General features: G+C 39.8%; 1 protein-coding gene across 3 annotated transcripts in view; it reads left to right on the top strand.

Annotated features, from left to right (window-relative positions):
* The window catches only part of LOC122987172 (zinc finger protein 236-like), a 56373-nt gene that overhangs the window by 18184 nt on the left and 17390 nt on the right, over positions 1-20799 (top strand). Inside the window, exons 7-22 of one of the 3 annotated variants that reach the window (XM_044358906.1) lie at positions 955-1077; positions 2004-2177; positions 3840-4017; positions 4810-5082; positions 6034-6237; positions 6453-6585; positions 8229-8489; positions 8760-8992; positions 9926-10027; positions 12313-12455; positions 13257-13360; positions 15758-15909; positions 16574-16750; positions 17599-17905; positions 18552-18655; positions 18928-19371. In XM_044358906.1, the coding sequence (XP_044214841.1) occupies positions 955-1077; positions 2004-2177; positions 3840-4017; positions 4810-5082; positions 6034-6237; positions 6453-6585; positions 8229-8489; positions 8760-8992; positions 9926-10027; positions 12313-12455; positions 13257-13360; positions 15758-15909; positions 16574-16750; positions 17599-17905; positions 18552-18655; positions 18928-19371 (3112 nt within the window). Of the gene's footprint in view, positions 1-954; positions 1078-2003; positions 2178-3839; positions 4018-4809; positions 5083-6033; positions 6238-6452; positions 6586-8228; positions 8490-8759; positions 8993-9925; positions 10028-12312; positions 12456-13256; positions 13361-15757; positions 15910-16573; positions 16751-17577; positions 17906-18551; positions 18656-18927; positions 19372-20799 lie in introns of all 3 variants that reach the window. The other 2 variants (XM_044358905.1, XM_044358904.1) reach the window with 2 other exon arrangements.

The raw sequence follows: 20799 nt of genomic DNA, 5'->3' as shown, positions 1-20799 counted from the left end.
ACTCCATTGAGAAAAAAATGGGAATTTAACATAACGATGATTGGTGATGGATCACTTGTTAACTAGTTATTTAAGTTACATTTTTACAGAAATAAGTGAAAATTTACTTACAAAATAGGTGTCAAATTAAATAGTGGCTCCTAGAACTTTATTTTTAAAATATCATCCATCTTGCTTGTCTTACACCCACAAACAATTTTTTCTTGTATTTTTATGTGGGAGTTTCGCATGAGCGTTGTTAAGTTTACAATTTCATTTACAAAAAAGTTCAGATTATAGAATACTTGTTTTTTTCATGATTTTGAAACCTAGTTTTATATACTTGGAGATTTTTTTAATCATTCAAATTCAGCTGGGTGATTAATGACTAATTTTTCTGTGGTGTGACAAACTCAGAACACATATTTATTATTGCTTTACATGGACTTTAGATATCAGTGGTAAACACATAATTTTCATGATGCCTGACTTTAAGTTGGGTTGAGTTAGGGTCAACATATATTGGACAACTGATAAACAAAGTACCAGGAAAAGGCAATATATACATTAAATACAACTTTGACGCTTGATCATTTTCTGACTTTAATGAAGACAGGCGCTTAAATGCTGTATCTTGGCGTTGTTCAGGTAATGTATCTCCATCAGTCTCAGCCAGAATCAGATCCTGCTAGGTGTGGAATGTAGATCCAGAGTCAGGCTTGTTGTTATTAGATAGCCTATTCCTCCCAGGCCTTATAAGTAAATCATTTCTTGAGTGGGAAAAGCAGGAACATCAGCTAAGTTCTACCAAACCAAACATGCATGGTTCTGCATTCCTGGCCAGAGAAAATATTTTCAGGATGTTTAGTGATTAGAACAAGTTTCATGAAATCATTAGGGGAGAGCTTTAACAGCAAAACAGATGCATAACAGCCAGCAATAATGTCCTTCTTTGTGTTTTATGTGTTTTTACAGACTAAAGGCGTACCACTGTTTCCATGCATGGACTGCAGCTGTGTATTTAAGAAGTTGGGCAGCCTGAATGCCCACATCAGCAAGATGCACATCTCTGTGATTGAGGTGCCCTCCAGCACTTCGGTAAGACAGTACAGTATGTAGAAAACATGAGCAAAACACTGCAGGAGTTGGCTTTTAACCCTGCTGGTTAAGGCCATTGAGACATACTTACTATATATCTTTCTTTACTATCTTTAAATTGGTCCTGTCTGCTTAAACCTGGGCAATTCTGTTACATGATTTTGCCATTATGATTTCTTTTTCCTGTTAAGAAGGAAGCCACTATCTTGCAGTCTCTCAAGGGGGAGATGAAAAGTACATAGATATGAACATTGTAACAAAGGTATACTGTATGCCAACTGCAAATAATCTGAAGAAGGCACATAGTTTTAATCACTACATCACTACTTCTACTCTCAGTACTTCCACCATGCGCTATTACCAAAAACTCTAAAAGCTGCAACTTCATTTATAATAAAAGAGCAGGACTCTCTTCCATTTTTGTGCTGTGAAATAATTTCCCTTCTGTCATGAAGAAAATAAACAGATCTCCTGCTAAATTTGACCTGACATACAGTCTAAAGTGCAGCGTAGCGCCTGCCAATCTTCTCAGTGATAGTCTCCCTTTTCTACAATGACGTGTGTCCAAATGAATTTGGTAATTAGGTAATGACTAATATTTTCAGTTTAGTGATGTTAAAATGCCGCCTGCCACATATCCACACATAAAATAAAAGTCCTTGTATATGTAACCATAGCCACTGTTTGTCTTTTTCGACTTGATGCACAATAAGTGTCAATAATTTAGACACAGCCAGACGTTAATTAACATTTTGTTCAGTAATGGCCAATTTACCGCTCATTTTATGTTCCATTGAGCTCCAAATAAAAATTAGTCAGCTTTGAAATTATGGCCTGTCCTGATCTTGTGAATGGCCCTTTGCCAATTTGGTCCCTGTCTTCTGTCCTGCTTTTCTTCCCTTTTCCCCTCCACTCTTCTCCCATAGGAGACAGAGACGACAGGTCAGGCTCCTGGGGGATCAGAGGGTGGTGAGGCGGTGACAGATGTCATCCAGCAACTTCTAGAGCTGTCTGAACAGGTCAGCGGGGAGGCCGCTCAACCCCAACCTCCAGAACCAGCTATTGCCATGGAAACTGCAATCAACCAGGACATTCTACAAGTGAGTTAAGGATATACACTCACACTAAATGTGTCCCTGTTAGATGATTGCAATTAAAACCAGTGGGATCCAGGCTCCCACAGACTGAATCATATGATACAAATACCAGTTTTAGAGCATGGAGTGCACCACAATGTGACATGGACTCATTAAGATATGAAGAAGGATAAAAACTCCCCATTTGGAGGATTTACCCTGTCACAAGAACACACAAACACATACAGACAGCTCCACATAAACACTGTCATGGAAGTTTTTGCATTGTTTCTCAAAAAACACACACAGACACAAAGAAAACATTAAACGTTGTTGATCGTTGGCGTAGTTGTAAACACAATACAGTCCATCACACAATCAGTAACAATTATACACATTTCATGAATGTTTGTCCAGAGAAACTCTATTTATGACTCCATGGCACACATTCAAGACAAATACAAAAACACAATTATCTTGCATCTTTGGAAAGAAAGCACGTCGTTCAGCCTGCCTTTTCTCTAAAGATTGTGAACACAAACCAGACAGCTTCAACCTCTCCAGAAGCAAGGTCAAAAACAGTCAGATCCCTAAATGGACATTTGCACAAACTGTTATGCCTTCTTTCAAACAAGTATGGTCATAGGATGATCTCACAGAGACCTCATGGTTAGTGTAAGTAGTCTAAGTGTGTTTTGCAGTTAACAGATAGAAGCAAAGGTAAAGACTAACAGAATAACAGTGATGTTACTGTCACATTGAGTTGGCAGCAAACAACACTCCTCTAAAGGTTTGTCAGATCAACACATTAAAGAGTCATAGAAGTCTACGGAACTATGATTTGTTTTACCACCGGCTCAGACAAAAACAACGTAAACTAACTGTTAAACAGAGGCTGAATAACTCTCATACAGTCACCTTAAAGATAGACACAGCAGGTTGATATGCAGAGCAGACATTGAATGACAGACTATTATTGACCCTGTAGTTTGAAAACATTTGTAAAATATATAACATATACAAGAAATACATCAAATGATAACCACTATTGAAATCTTTGTCACAATACACATCAGCAGCTGTCAATTTAGACCTCAAAAAGTTAGTGGAAACCATTTACGTGGAAATGATTTTGATGGTCACAGTGTGAATATATTTGGACACACAGAGAAGGAAAGAGGTGAAAAGAACACAATGTTTCTATAAACTGACTAAAAAGTCCCTGAAACCGAATGTTATGCTCTGTCAAGTTGCTTTCCCTCGGTGACTGAATTTTTCACAGTGTTGGAAACAAGATCCATCCAGGGATAAAGGAGAGAGTATAATAATGAATTTGCACCAGGATGCTTTATAGATGAGTACTGCTGGAGAGTTGAATAGAGCCTCTGCTCTTTAACACAACAGGATATGATTCACTCAGAGATTTGGTTCAGGACCATACTTGTTTTACGGCCAATCTTTTTGTTATTTTTGTCACATTATTACAAGTCATACTTCAAATTGTTAAATCTAACCTGATAATAATTCTTTACATGGTTAGGTTCAGTATTTTTTTTAAGAATTGAGAAACTATTCTGTTGCAATATTTGACTTGGATTTCCATGACTGTGGTTTGTGTTTTGAATTATTTTTCTGAAATATTTTTAAGCTTTGGTGTTCGAGCAGATTTCCCTCCTGTTTCTACAGCAAGCTCTGGAGAACAGCGGGCTCAGTGTGGTCCAGCCGCAGAGCGATGCTACATCCAGAGAGTCACAGAACCAGACCTCCGAGGGCGCTACTGTAGAAAGCAAGAAAGTACAGGGTCCAGACAAACCAGTCAGGGAGAGGAAAAGGAGCATTTTCAAGAAACCTATACAAATGCCAGGTAGGGGGAGGGGAGTATATTACGTGAGTTTGATTTCTTTGAGTTTTTTTTTTTTTCAGTGGGTTTGGTGGTGCCTTTTCAGTTATATTATTGATAAACTTGACTTCTCTCTTTGGGAAATCCTCAAATACAAACAATGCTGCAGGTAAGATTAGTCTGTAAATCCATTAGTGGAGCAGCAGAAACTCTGCCAATTATGATTTATGATTTTATTAAGTAAACATCATTGCCATCATTATTACTACCATTTTTATTATTATCGTTGCATAATGATTTATTGAAATTTCTTTTTTATTTATTTATTTATTGACTCATTCATCCACTCATTTTTCTATTTTCTACCGACCGTCCTTTTGTTTACTTCTAGTATTACTGCTGCCACAAATATCAATGATTCAAATACTTTTATGCCCAAACTTACCCCACACAGCTGCTTCTCTACAACAATCATTCACCACACATCTTCATGCACATCTACAGTTAATCTCTCTATTTCAATATTCTACATTGTTAACCAGTATCCACCCCTACCTTCCTATCTGTATGTCATACCTGTGTCTTCGTTGTTGCAAATGACATACAATTTTTTAAAAAGTAAACATACCAAACATTTGCAGCTTAAAAACACTAGAAAGATAAGCTTGACTTACAGTATCTATCTCATAAACTGAATAATTAATTATTTACGAAGATGATAGATAATTCATAATGAAAACAGCTTTCTGTTGCAGCACCAATCAAGGGACTGACAGAAATACTTGCACAGCCACCTCACTTCTCTTTCTTCTCCAGGCTCTATTAGGGAGGAAAATGGCGTTCGCTGGCATGGCTGCCCATACTGCTCCAAGGAGTTCAAGAAACCTAGTGATCTTGTCCGCCACATCCGCATCCACACCCACGAGAAGCCTTTCAAGTGCAAACAGTGCTTCAGAGCTTTTGCCGTCAAGAGTACCCTAACAGCACATATGAAAACTCACACGGGTATCAAGGCCTTTGAGTGTCAGTGCTGTCTGAAGTGCTTCTCCACCTCTGGCAGCATGAAGGTACACATGCGGCTACATACAGGTGAGAAGCAGGTTCGCTTTATGAAAGGGTTACGTTTAACGCCAAAGTAAAATCAACATTTGAGCACTTTTTTTTTTTCACTTTGCTGGCTTATTCTTCACGTCACATCATACATCTGTTTAATAGTACGCTTTCTGCCAGCATATTTAGTATGCACAAGTTAAGGGCGACGCACAGCGTATGAGCTTTCAACATAATGTTGCTGCCTCTATCATTTGGCATTCAGCCATATATTATGATAAATTATACAGCAAAATACAAGAGCCAGACCTGTGTAAATAAAGTGCCGCTATTGCTAGAAGCCTCATTTGCATTCCTCTGTTTGCATTTATTCTGTATTTGCTTCTTACAGAGATTACCCTAAAGAATCTTCCCCTGGACATGAAATGTCAGCATTAGTGTAAATAAAAAAAAAAACTGTAACAGTTGGAATTATTATGTGCATTTGTGCATTAGTCTTTGTCGCTCTAATTGCTGCTATGTCATGGCGCTGTCTATGTTAGGTTTTTACCTAAGCTTAGGCTATGTGTTGTGGTTGCTAGGCTTTAAGCTAAGGCTTTTAATAAATCTGTTCTTGGCTGTGTTTTTTACTGAGGTTTTGTGCTCAGAAAGTTTCATATCTTTGTCACTTTAACTGCTGTACATTGGTTTTTATAAAAAAAATATATATTGTTCCCTGCTAACTGAAAGGCTTTGTAACCTTTTGTAGCCACAAATTAAATAAAATTATAAGCTTACTTTTTGGTTTATGTGTGAGTTTCATATTATTTGTTTAGAATGGTTTAGAGATAATAACTCTTAAATTCTGATATGCTTTGTGTAATTTGTAGCGTATTTTTGGAATCTTTTTATGTTTGTGTCGAAGCTTATATGTTCAATCAGTCTAATTCTCTTAAGTACCGATTCTCCAAAAGATTTTTTTTATTTTTTTTATTTTTTTACTGTTCCTAGGTGTTCGGCCTTTCCCCTGCCCTCACTGCGATAAGATCTTTCGTACGTCGGGCCACAGGAAAACACACATCGCCTCTCACTTCAAAAGCTTGCAGCAGAAGAAGCATAAGTTTCCCCGAAAAACCAACAAAGCCAAAGTGTCAAAGAGTAACCTACCTCTGCCTGACATCCCCCTGCAGGAACCAATCCTCATCACTGACTTCGGTAAGGGCATGTGTCGCGGGCATGTGGTGATGTCGCATCTGTGTTCACGATTGTAAACATACACACTTTTATCTCTGTTGTCCTTGAAAGTTAGTGGAATGTATCGTTCAGTCGCTTTCTTGTTGATGGTTCTCCACGTGTGCAGTGTGCACAAAATGACTCCTGTCTTCTCACGTGTAAGTCTACATGTTGGTTGTTCACATGTTGCTTAACAGGCCTCATCCCATCCCAGAACCCTCGCCTGGCTTTCCAACAGTACCTTGAAGTGGTGGGCAGTGACCGGCCGTACAAGTGCCAGTTCTGTAATAAGGCCTACAAGAAATCAAGTCATCTAAAACAGCATGTCAGGTAAGGCTTTTTTATAACCCTGCATGTCCAGTACATCATGTAAAAGCGTTAATGCTAGCATTTTTTGAATAAATCTGCTGTTAGATGGTCATTTATCAGATTCACTATGACACTTTATGCCAAAATATAACAAAAAATAGTCAGATGATTCATTCTGCTGCAAATTTTGTTTGTGACCGAATGGGCAACTTACCAAACCACACTGAAAACATATGTTGAACATATACTTATAGTTTAAATCCCTTGGAATTAGCTTCACCATCAAGCCACAATGAACACTTATACAAATAACACTTCCATTCTGGCTAAATTGAAATTTGAAGTGGTTATCCAGATGTTCCAGAGGATGCTGCTAATTATGGCGATGCCTTTCCTCCACTGTCAGGCCAAGTGTCCTACATGACTTTTCTCCTAAGAGAAAGAAAGTTTACCATTAGTGCGTCTGTTTCTGTTGGTATTTACACCACTGGGAGATTAATGAGGCGTTCAAGAGAGCTGAGAAGCAAATCTCAGGAATCTGCTCTAAACGCTTCTAATGAACTTAGCCCACATAATGATGTCAGACAGGCGCTGAGAATAGTGTTCAGCTGGTTAAGTTTACTTTCGCTTCAGACTTCAGCTCATGAACAGACTGTCAGCAGAGAGGTGAGAAGGGAGAGAGCAGAGCAGGGCGGAAGAAAGTGATGACATGATGACAGAGGTGATGAATTTGGCGAGGATGTTTAGAAAGTACTAAGGGAGGTGAGATGAAATCGATGTGAGACAGAAGAGCGGGGAGGGAAAGAGAAGTGCAGTGTAGCAGGTGGATAAAGGAGAAGCATCTGGCGTGGATTTTGTCAGCATTTGCCAGAGAAGACGCCTCCAAATTTCCCAAAAAACAAGACTCTGCAAACCAACCTGTTAACAAACTCTCATCACCACTATGGCAAATCTGTATTTAAAGGCAAGTGTAACTTTATATCATTGGCTTTTTTTTAAATATGTGACATAGATGAACAGTGCAAGGACTTTGTTAAAGTAACTTTAAAATGGCCCTGTCAGCCATGCATAAAATAGGACATTCCAATAGAGGCACTAAGAATGATAAGTGGCCTAATCACTCAGCTGCTCTGATTTAAAGTATGTATCTCTGTTGAACTTTCAAGCCTCCGCATTATGACAGACTCCCAGCATTTTTCTTTATTTCAATATCGAGAGGTTAATCTAATTTATGGCACTGTCATCCCCGTGGTGCTTTTAAATAGTCAGTGCCGCTCCGCTACTTTTTCTTTATCGGCAGATTTAGATTAATGGCTGGTATCTCAGAGGATCCATATCTGCCACTAATGACAGCTGCTTTGACTCACTGATGAACCTGCTGCAGAAACAGTTTTAAAAAAAAAACCTTCAGGGAATTCCATTCAAGTCGGCCAAGTAATAAATTGTCATGACAACTCACACCAAAGCAAGTATTTTTTCTCATTGTTCTTGTATAAACATGTAACAACGGTATTTTTTTCTTTTCATTTTGTGAACCCATCAATATTTTAGGTTTAGGTCAGCAGCCCTCAAAAACTTACATTTTGTTAAACCTTGATTTCCTAATAACTTGCTACTCCTAGAGTTTACTGTGTCCTACTTTTCCATCCTTTTTATCATCCCAGGTCTCATACGGGAGAAAGACCCTACAAGTGCGTGCAGTGCAGTCGGGGTTTTGCCTCGTCGGGGGTTCTCAAAGCTCACATCAGGACCCACTCGGGCCTAAAGGCGTACAAGTGCCTGGTGTGCGACACAACATTCACCACCAGCGGCAGCTTGCGACGCCACATGACTACCCACAGCGATCTACGACCGTACATGTGCCCCTACTGCCAGAAGACCTTCAAGTCATCACCCAACTGCAGGAAGCACATGAAGACACACAGGTTCGGGCTTTGTCGCTGTGCTTGTTTTTACTCAAGTGACACTTTTTTGCCATGGCTTAGGGAAAGTAGCCATGACAAGGCAGTCATACACAGACTGGATATTCCAAGTAAATATATAGTAAAACACAACGCAGCATACATTATTGATTCTGCTTGTTAATTTAGTCAGATGGATGCAAAAAATTGAGAGTTCAGAGGTAGTTTCTTGCACAAATACATAAATAGGGATATTAAATATCCTGCCTTTCTTATCCTGTCCCTCGAAATCAGGTATGAACTGGCCCAGCAGCTGCAGCCCCAGCCAACAGAAGACCCCTTAGGAGCGGGCACTGTGGCCCATGAAATGCAGGTGGAAATAGAGGGCGATTCCCTCCAGCAACCACCTGTTACATCAGCAGAGCAGCAAAGCATGCTGGGACTAGGCCAGACAGAAGTGGTAAACGGAGGTCAACAAGTGACGCTGGAGGCACCTCTGACAGACCAACCCCTAGTACAAGGAGAAGGTAAGAACAGCTTGTGTGAGCGTTACCAGCTACATACGTACAAACCATGGAACAAAATGTAGTAGAACGTCTGAAAACTGTAACATTGTGATATGTGTCATTTCATTTTGGCTCAAAATTTGACCTTGTTTTAAATGACAGAGTTCTTCTCATTATCAAGGTTTAGAATTGTCATCTTGCAAATTTTGGAAAACGTGCAAACTATTCTGTTATGACACAGGATGTACAGGATGTAGCAATAGAAATTTCCTGCTTTCTGAAAAGTTGTCAAAATTCCAAGAGAAACCTGCCAAACTACTCCTGTAGTGTGATCAGCTTCTCTGCACTATATTTGTTTGTTCAGAACCCAAAAACATTCAAATATCAATCAAGCAATCACCCACATATTGCTGGAAATTCAGAAATTTGACATGGGTTACAGCTAAACCTATAATCAATGTGTAATAAGGCCCATGTTCTCTGAAAATAGGAAGCATCTCTATACTTGAGAACCAAGCACATCAAGTTATAATACTTTGCTTGTTAGGGCAACATTTTCTTCTGACAACAGGATTGTTGCTTTCCCAAAGCACTAAACTACCTCAGTTTTAACCTTCTGGTCACGTTCAAAACTCTTGACCATAGTTATCTATATTTGATGACATTTGAATAGTGCATAGAGTACATGTGCCCTGCATACAAAGGACAAGAGACAAGTCTTGTGCAAGTCATATTTTCACATCATTCCCACAGCACCTGAGGTGATCAACTAGACCCAGTCTAACCCATGCAGAGCTGATCCAAAGTTTTTTTGAGGGGTTGTCAGCTGTTATTGTATTCTGTGTTGCAAAACTAAAATATTATTATTTTCAATCTACCGATCTTTGTTTTTGTGAGTACTTAAACTAGACTAACTTGTCAGCTTGCTTCGCATCTCTTTCTCTGTGTTGACAGACTCGTATGTGACTACCCAACATGCTTTGCCTCAGAATATCAGCCAGTTTGAGACACCAGCACTCCCCCAGCCTGCTTTTGACCAGCAAGCTCTAACACAAGGTACATGTGCAAACATTCACAAACTTTTTTTGTTTTCAGGTTGTAATGTCCATAAAGCAATGAAACACACTGTGTGTGTATGTGTGTTTGTGTATGACAACGAAGTAGAACATCTGTGTGCGATGAGATTTCTTACTGTGCAGATTGAATATTGAATAGATAATAAGTTGAAGGAAGTAATTTACAGTTGTAGTAATTAGCCTGCAGGGTTTTCTGCTATAAGAGTTAATTTATCATGCAGTGTGAAAATGTTTGCCTCGAGCATCCAAATCAGTAATGAAATCTCTCACCTTAGATTATCAGTAAAAATAAATAAACAAAAATATTAATGATGGAATACATTTTATTTCAGCTGCACTAATATGTCAATGGAGACAGTGGTGGTTGTGTGAAAAAGCCAAACTCCCTACAGTTCCCACAACAACTAGAACAGTTCATTTAGTCATATTACATGTAACATCTGTGAAAATGTCTCGTCATTCTTTGTTCACTTTCTTCCCTTCCCATCCTGCTCCATTGCATGTAACTCTTAATCCAGTGTGATGTTCTCAAACATATGGTCGCTACTTTATTCCTGTCTCATTCAACATATCTCCATCATGCCAACTGACTGTTGTTTCCAGCCTGCACTCTGTGCAATCAGGATAGTGGACTTTGGGCAGCTAAAGGCTGCACAGCAAACTGATAGCAAACATCTGTCAGGCAGAGCTACCTTTTCTATCCTCTCAGGAGGAACTGTAACCGTTTTATCTGACCAGAACAGACCTGGAATTTCATCAATTTAGGAACAAAGCCATACGGCCCTGTCAGAGTGTCATCTATTGTTCAAGGGCAGAAAACTCATATGCCTGGGCAAGAGGGCTCTTGAGCATCTAATCATATTTGAACCCCCAGTATATCACTGTCATGATAAAAACATTATTATTCAGATTGTTAGTGATAGCGCTCGAGACACTGATCTCTTGGACTTCCTGGGGGAAATCCTGAAAAGAATACTGAACACCCTGACTGCCAAACAGCTAAATATTATAAATGTTAAAAATCACAAAATGAAGCTTTGGCTTTTTTTCTTTTCTTTGAGGGTTATGCAGTAGTTTCTTTAGTTCCCAAATACTCAGATGTAGCAAATTTGAAATCAGTGCTTTTAAAAGTTGAATATGGATTTTTAAGATTCAACTATATAGAAACAGCCTTTAAGTGAAATTTCAACTGAATATTGAAACAAAGAATTTCAAATGACAGTACTTATATTCTCAGCCCTTGATGAAGCATACTCTCTGTATCACCCCCATTCATTTTGCTTAGCAGATGTGCGACATGTCAGATTGCCTTTAGAATACACAACAAGCAAACAGTAATCACTTTTTATGCACTGGGGAAGGAGCAGATAAATCACAAGCATTCCTGACACTTGTTCCAATAACTACAACGTTGCAGCTTTTACAAACTACTTTTAGCATTCATCATACATCAATAAGTGCTGGCTGTATATGAACGCAGTGTTGGGTTAGAATGACACTTTTGCATCAGTCATCTGCTCTCTTGTCATTGTGGAGATAATTTTTTTTCTTTCAGCCCATTCATCATCTGTACTCTAACAGCCGTTGTGGCTGCATTAAATTCCTACTATGGTGCAAGGAGGATTTTTTTTACTGCACTGATTTCTTAGAATAACAGACTCAGGGTTGTTTAGGCTGTAATCCCTGTGCTGGTCAGTAATTAGCGTCAGCAGTCAAGAGTTTCAGTGAATTATGGTGTTGTGCTCAAAGTTCAGTAATTTCAAATCAATAAAAGCCATTCCCTCCTGCTGACCCGACCAAGTTTCTGCCTCTTGTTCTGCTGAACTGGATAAACATGAATGTGCAACTAGATTTCATAGTTCCCAATTATTAGTTCTGCTGAGAGGAAGATTTGTTCTCATCATGATTATTGAATTGTCAACTGCATTTGTGCTGAGTTGTAGATCTGCTTTTATTGTTAAATGCTGCAGCATCAGGATATCTCCTTTAAATGTACATTTTGGTTAAGCATTTTATCCAAAGTTCTTCAATTTCTTGCAAAATTGCTTTATATTATGTAGCATTCATGGATGTGTTACTGGAATGTTTAGGAGCCAAAAACTATTGAGTGTTAATTCAGTTGAAAGTGTAGTTACAATTTTACTTCTCTAATTCCATGTAGAGCCATTACTGCCATCAGCCAACGCCAGGATCTTAAAATCTGAACAATACAACGAGATAAGCTCGATATGTGAGACTGATTTTTCCTCTGTTGGCTCCACCCAGGCTTCACTATTACTGAATCAAGCTACAATCAGACCCAGTTCTCCACTGTCCAGCAGCTGCAGGACTCAAGCACGCTTGAGTCTCAGGCCCTGTCCTCCAGCTACCACCCCCCGAATCTGCTCCACGTTCCCAGCGCTGAGGTGGTGAGTCTTGGGCCCCTTGGTGTCCCTTTACCTCCATTCACCTGTTCTTCAGTTCTCCGACTTGATTAAAAAAAGTGTCAGAATTATTTTTAGTAAACATATCTGAGACTGATTTCAGTCCATTGTTATTCATTATTCCTTTTATCTTCAACTTGCAACACAGCCTCCCCTTATAGAGGAGATAATTCAGTTAAATTTGGAGCACGTAGCTGCAAAGATTTGCATATTAATGGTAGCGGTGTAACAGTACGTGTATTTGTCCTGAACCGTCAAGGTACAGACGTTACAGTTCGGTGCATGCAGGCATACGAAAAATACGCTCCATGACCTAAACAATTACAGTTTAATAATTCACTTCTAGTGCGCATGTTCCACCCAGAACGTTTTGGCAGCGCACCGCTTAGCTGTAGCATGCTCATAGGTGTTTGCTAGCCGGCATAGCCAAGGTAGCCTGGTTACCCTGTAGTGTTGCTGCTGTCAGAATGACAAACGAGAGATCCATAACACTGACTGAGTGCAACACTATAATTAAAATATGCTCCGTTATCTCCATAGTGATTAGTCTGGTTTAGTACAAAGACTGGAAGCAAACGGCTAGCCTGTCTCCGTCCAAAGGTCAAACATTCGCTTACCAGCACCCCTTACTAATCGAGTCTCATGAAATGACATGAAATCTCAAACTATTCCTTTAAAGACATATCTGAATCGATTAACCACGTGACACTCAAAACCAGTAATGTCCTTGTAAATGTTTTTTCTGTAAGGTGAGTGTATTTTGTTGCTGTGTCCTTGTTAATGTAGACGAACGGGCTTCTTCAGCAGAGCAGTCAGGCAGAACTGCAGCTGACGACTGAGACACAGGACTACCAGGACGACAGCGAAGACAATAGCAAGAGAGCTTACAGGTTTACTTCTGAATTATTATTTCTGTGTTTGTGTCCATGCCTGTACGAGTGGTTCCAGGAAGTGCTCGCACCTCGTCACCTTCTCAGTTTCAACCCTTTGGGAAAAGAGCCAGTGGTGGTAATTACAGCTTCAAGTCTCCTGGGTCTTCCTCTACCATCTTTATATTTCTCAAAGACTATTTCTGCCTTTCTTCTTTGCTGATTCTTTCAAACTGTCACAATGGTCGAAGGATATTTAGTGAGCTTTGATCTTAAGGTCTCTCCCTCAGTTTTCAATAGTTATCAAGTCCAATCCTTTGAGTGGGCAATTCTAGGAAATTCAGTAACTCCCCCAAACCCACTCCTGTTGTCTTGCCTGAGTGACTCAAGATGTACCGAAAAGTGAATCTTTGCCCATCCTGATGTTGTTTTCTCTCTGTCCATCATCCCCTCAATGCTCACAACTCATCAAGCCTCACTGTAGCTTGATGCTGCCATGGTCACACTTCACTGTAGACACGGTATCGACCACGAGATGAACAGTACCTGGTTCCCACCAGAGCACTCCGAGTTCAATTTCTGCCTCATCAAACCAGAAAGTCTTTTTCTATATGCTCTCTGAGTACTTTCAAGGCAGGTTTGGCAACCTCTGGAGTGGCTTCTGTCTATTCATCTCACCATTTGGGGCTGATTGCACTGTAGCACTCAGGACTGATGAGCCTTGGTGCTACAGAGACGGTTTCCTCTTCTTGGTCTTTTCTCTTGTTGTTTTTTTTTTTCAACCAAAAACCCCCTCTTTCCCTTATTATCGCCACTGCCTAGTCAAATTCTATCTCAGAGCACTAATGAGGGTTAACTCGGGTGAAGACGACAGTTTTCATATTGTCACCAGCTTTAGGGTGTCTAGCTTTCAGTTTTCCCACATTGCAATGTGTGCATTGTGTTTGTGCGCTCTGTAATAACCAAACAAATCACATCTTTTTCAGGGCTTAAAGAAGATAAATGATAGGCACGGTCACAAACACTGAGCCCAGGGAAATAGAAAGCGTTGTTTACAGCGCTCAGAATGACTTCCTTTATTAACTTCACTGAATGTTGTTATCAGCATCTTTCATTTCGCACTTTACTCCAGATAAAGCTGTATCGTTTAGAGGCGCACCCCAGAGATGCATTCATGTTTGGCCAGGTATCTCAGGCATCACCTCAATACATCGTAATCACTTCTCCATCTATATATCAGACCTAGAAAACACTTTTCAGCACATTGCACACCTGTGGTAGGTAGAAAGAGAGGAGGTGAGTCACAAACATGTTTTATTCATTTATTTTAATTCACTCCAGGGGTTTTACTTGAATGAAATAAATAACCTTTCGTCCTCTGCATCATCCACTAGTTGGATATTTCCTCCTTGACAAGAAGAAGCCTGGTTAGGAATAGCAAAAAACTATTTGATCATTTTCACACATGCAGTGTTTTGATTCCTGACATCAGCTTTATATTTATGCAAGTCTAGTCAGGATGGATGGTAAACACGGAGCTGCTTGTGCCCTGCAGAAACCTTTTCAATGAAAGTTCACCGTGAACAGAAAAGAGACAAACACAAGCACAGAAAAGTTTGCTTTACTTTGATCAGATTCAGGTTGCGAGGTGCAGATGATGGTGTCATGGTAACAGTTTCCAAATTCAGCTGGAGCAGCTCATAGCCTGTCCATCTCTGTTTAAAGGCTGGAAATACAGAGTAACTAGCTAACTTCTTCTTCTTCTTCTTCTTCTTCTTCTTCTTCTTCTTCTTCTTCTTCTTATTCTTATTCTTATTATTAGGTATTATTATAAGCTAGTTGTTCAGTAGTTGCAGTTATCTTCACCAACTTGCTTTGACAAGGATGTGACTCATGATGTATTGAAAATGTTTGATCACACAGCATAATTAACAGTCTCCCATACAAGAAATAAACAAACAAAACCTTTATTTCACCTGCCAGCTGCTGTGGGAACAGTGCGACACTTTGCTGTCAGCAGAAGGCTGATCATTTTTTCCTGAAGGGTGCGCAGGGAGTGACATGAAGTCACATCACTTGCGTTTTTGTGTTGTTAATGATGAATCCAACTTGTTTATTTTGTCATTCTTTAATCACAAACAGGCAGCCAGGTCATCAGCAATGTTTGGATCATTAATTTAGAAAAAAAAAACATGCCTCTTGGTTTGTGAGCTGCCACATACTCCAATCCATCGAAAAGCAGTTTGGTGTGATTGTATACCTGTGAGGAAACACATATTCTGACATTTGATGAATGCACGTGTATTTAAGCTGTGTTTTAGTGTATTCCCCATATTCTCTATCCTGATCTGTTAGTTCATCCTCACATTTGATATAATCTGAGTGGTTCAAATTTGAGACTTTTTTCCCTCTCTTCAGGTGCAATTGGTGTAATAAATGCTTCAAAAAGTCAAGTCATCTGAAACAGCACGTGCGCTCCCACACTGGGGAGAAACCATTCAGATGTCACCTCTGTGGACGAGCCTTTGTATCAGCAGGAGTACTGAAGTCCCACCTCAACACACATACAGGTGAGATTGCTTTATATCAGAGTGTCTGCAAGGGTTGAGAAATCTTTCTTCCAGAATGTATTACATATTACACACTCTAAACCTTTAAAGCTCATGAACACTATTAAATATATCATATTCTAATTTATTGATGTTTGGATATTAATAATAATTGGAATATTTAAAGGACTAAATTAATTATTTCAACCTGCACATTGTGATTTAAAAAAAAAAGAAGCTTTTATTGCATTATCTCCCAAAATCTGGCCATGTATTTCATTCAAACTATAATTACAAATTAAAAAGTTTTAGATGAAAAACTTGCAACTGTGAATCTTTGAAACATTGGAAAAAGAAAATTTAAGTCAAGATCAAATTTAAGTTTTAAAAACTATTATTAAATTATTAGAAATCTTCATTTTAAAGATTTAATTAGTGCAGAATTAGAACAACATCCATAATGTATTTTTTTTGTAAGAACTTGGAAAAAACTTTCTCAAAAATGACAGACAGACACAGTCAGGAATACATTAACATTCAGTTTCCTCCTCTGGGAGCAGAGTACAACTGCAGACTTCTCCAGTTTTATAATTTGGGTTTGTAAATGTTCTTAAAGTAAAGTTCTCGTATTAAAACTTCCTAAAAAGTTTGAAAGCGTCTGAAACCCTGCATTTCTCACCGACAGGAGTGAAGCCTTTCAATTGTAATGTTTGCGACGCCTCGTTCACCACCAACGGCAGCCTGAACCGCCACATGCTTATCCACATCAAGTCTTTCAAATGCTCCATGTGTGACGAGAGCTTCAGGACCAGCCTGCTGTGTAAAAAGCACCTGAAGAAGGAGCACGCTGTGGGGGATCGAAGTAAGGACACCTAGACATCATTTGGATGTTTTCATTACATGACACTCCCTTATTACACAGTAGGCATTAATATTTTTCCCAAAAATGAGACATTTTCTATCCCGGGAACAGAAGCAACCTATCCCGGGAATCCTAGGAAAACACATTGGTCATATTTCAAGCAACACTTTTTCTCCGTTAGTAAAAGCTCTCACTTTGTGTGAGATTTCGGATCAATTCTTAGGGAGATTTTCTTTTCGCCATACTGTTGAATGTAAATCCATCATATGCTGCCATCTCTGCCAGTATTTTGCTCAGGGAAGTGTTTTGGATAAAGTATGAATCCAGTGTTCTTGCACACCTTTTGTGGGCTTTCACTTGGAATTTTGTCATGCTGAGATTCCAAATGTCACAGCAAACCGCTTGTTGAACCTCTGGCACATCACTTGTTCACAAAGCACACACTTTGCGTCTTCATTGTTCAATCTTTTGAAGTAGTTGAAGTTTTTTTCTGTTTTCCCATTATTATATTTATCGGGAAACAGGGAATGGTTTAGATTCCCGTTTCCTAGGATTAAACCCTATTTACACAGGGCCTTTTAAATTCCATTGCATCTCCATAGTAAGGAATTGGTTCTATGGAGTTTCTAGGAATATGAAAATGATTTCACAGAGAGTAATGAGGGAATCTTTAAGATACAGTTGATCAACATGTAACAGGTTTTTGTATTTTTTTAAATGAATGGAGAAAAGGCTTGAAGTTGTTTAGAAAAAGTCTGTTAGAAGTAACTTTGTGTGCATGGATATGATTTTCTTGCTCGGATCATAACGCATAGTGTAACCCACAGGCTCAACCTCAGTTCTCACAGTTATAGGTCTGGAAAGTCAAGACGTCGACGAAGAGGAGGAGGATGAGGAAGGGGACCAAAAAGCATCCAAGAGGAGGGGTCTGGGTTTGGAAATCATCACTTTCACCGAAGAGCAGGCGGCTGAGCTGGCAAAGGATCCCGGCGAGGAGGCCTCGGTGTCGGAGCGGATCCTCGCCCAGTCAGCGGCCGAGAGGGATCGGATCAGCGAGATCAAAGACAAAGCTGTAGAGCTGGAAACAGAACCCAAGTTTGCCAACTGCTGCAATTACTGCCCCAAGAGCTTCAAGAAGCCCAGCGACCTCGTCAGGTAAATACCAGGCCTGTTTTATAGTCCGCCACATGATCGTTTACCCTAAGTGTATGTTTGCTATGTGGTAGAAGTAAAGCTTAAAACAAATAAAACACACTTACTGAAGGCAGATCCAGGATTAGTGGGTTGTCGATTTTCCCCATGCAATTTACGTGTGTCAGACTTACTGATTAAAAATGAAAAGTGCAAAAATGACACAAGTCAGTAAATAATGCAAAAGGTCATATTATCTGATTGGCTTTCAAAGAGTGTGAAAGCATTCCGATTTAGGGGAGAGATGATTTCACAGGTGGAGATAAATGTATTTTTAAATCTCATTGTCTCTGACCTGTAATGCTCCAACCACTTTTTTTTGGAAGTGAGCTTCAAGTTTCCTTCTCCTAAACTACTCAGATGCTCCATATTCTGAGTCAGAGTGCCTTTGCAGTTTCTTGGAACTTAAGGCATGAGATGAAAGAGAGAGTGCTTCTGGGTGAGAGGCGGTAAACATCGGGCAAGCTGTGTATTGTGCTGTCTGTTCCCATATACTAAAAAATTCAACTCACTTGCTGTCTTTGTCCATCTTTTTTTTGTGTGTGTGTGTGTGTGTGTGTGTGCGTGCTCTTTTCCTGTTTTGTGTCTATCAATCTGCCTAAATGTCAAGGCATATTCGTATCCACACGGGAGAAAGACCTTACAAGTGTGATGAATGTGGGAAGAGTTTTACAGTGAAATCTACCCTGGACTGTCATGTGAAGACACACACAGGTCAGTGTTTTACCACTAGAATTTGTTGCTTAATTAAGTTGAGGTTGATGTCACTTTACTTACAGAATTTGTAAAGGATGTGTAATTACTGGAATGTTGCAGTATTTGGAATGGGTAGTGTATTTGAAACAAGGCGGGGAATTTGATATGGGATCTGAAAAAGTTAGAGAATATGATGGAATCTCATAGTTAGATTCTCTGACAACAAGCTGGTGTAGCTTTTTGGTCTGATGAATGACACTCCACCTCCAACTTGTTCCTTGTCTCTGCAGGTCAGAAACTGTTCAGCTGTCACATGTGCAACACCTCCTTCTCTACAAAGGGCAGCTTAAAGGTGCACATGCGCCTCCACACCGGCTCCAAGCCTTTCAAATGTCCCTTCTGTGACCTCCGCTTCCGAACCTCTGGGCATCGCAAAACCCACATCCAGTGCCATTTCCGGTCTAACAGTGATGGCCGCAAGTCCAAGCGACCCTCATCGTCTGCTGGTCAGGCCAGCCAGGGTCAAGACCCAGGGACGGGGCAGGCTGTGGCCACAGGCCAAGGCCAACAGACAGCAGCTTCAGAAGCTCTTCAGTCTGTGGGGCTGCTACAAACTCCCAACTCTGACTCCAACATTTACCTCCCAACAAACCAAGTCCTGACAGGACAGTTTGACCAGAATCTGTTGCAACCAGGACTGGTGGGACAGGCCATCCTGCCCGCCTCCATGTCAGGTATGGATTACGGATGGGTTAACACACATTGACTCAGAAATGCACATGCACACATAAAAACGTAGTTTGAAGTAGGGCTGTCAATGAATATTCTAAAAAGACGTTGTGAAACTTTGTGAAATATTCAATTATGGAAAAAAAAAGCAGCACTGCTGTTGCTGTCTGCCTCACAAGTTCTTGCATTGGCCTGGGCCACTACACTGAATACACTGCATGAGGGATGGGAGCCACACAACATCACTTTCATTGATTGAAAATGAAATGTAGGTCAAGCTGGAATGAGCGAATAATTCAACAGCTGTGTGGTAATGATTGCAGAGAGTTCACAACCCAACTCAGCCGTAGAGAGATTTGCACTCCGACCAGTATGAAAAATTCTGCTTGGAAATACTTAAGATTTTGGTAACCAGTATGAATATTACCTAACCTGTATAAAAATAAGGCTATCAAATAACATCAATTACAAATCATTCATTTGGTCTTACTCTGAGATACAACATGTTCTCAGTTCTCACTCTAACATCACCACAGCACAGAGAGAGAGAGAGAGAGAGAGAGAGAGTTCTGCAGTCTGTAACTGAGGTTTTACAGTATAGGACATTATTTTATTTGTTTATTTTGTAACATGTAGGTATGTAGATCATTTAAAAGACATGTTTATGTTGAAAGAAATATACCAATACAAGTAGTTATGTCTCTCGTTGCATTGGTTTGCCCTCTTATGGACATGATGCGCAAAAATAGAAGTTCTAATTTTAGAAGGAATAATCAAACATCATTTTTGGCCAATTTTGACAGCCTTAGTTTGAAGAAGTTATGAAAAACCTGCATATTTTAGCTGTTTAGTCAGACAAGGCGCTGTCTAATACCTGGCTCTTGTTTTACTTTATTTTATCAACTCACAGAGTGTACTGTAGTCAACAGGGATATTTTTTGGTGGATAAAATCACCCAAGACAGTCAAACTGACGCACTCAAAGTTTATCATCCCAAATAGTCAGCGTCTTCTTCTGTTATGGATGAACCACCAACACCACATTTTATCATTTTTTGGCACTCACTCTGACAGCCACATCAGGCTAATGATTAACACACTGTAAGTTTGTGGGTGTAAGTGAAATGCTGCAGGGATCATCATTTCTAGTTTCGGTCTGTTGGTAATCAATTGTCAACATCATCATCGTCGCTCAGAGCGGGAGGAATTACATGGCGATGCCTGATGAGACTGAGGCTGATGCTGGGAGGAGGAAGGTGCTTTATCACCGCAAACCACCACTTTTGTACTCCCTTTCCCCCCAATCACAAGATACCATTTGATCGTTTTCAAGTCTGATTTGCATTTAAACTATATCAAAAATTCTCCAAAGAGCCTCCAAACATTGACTTATAATGTTTGTACTCTAGCTTGGTAGCCTGGATGCATTTTCGG

Source organism: Thunnus albacares, chromosome 8 (genome assembly GCF_914725855.1).
Source record: "Thunnus albacares chromosome 8, fThuAlb1.1, whole genome shotgun sequence".
Lineage (NCBI taxonomy): Eukaryota > Metazoa > Chordata > Actinopteri > Scombriformes > Scombridae > Thunnus > Thunnus albacares.
This window is presented reverse-complemented; position numbering and strand designations above follow the sequence as displayed.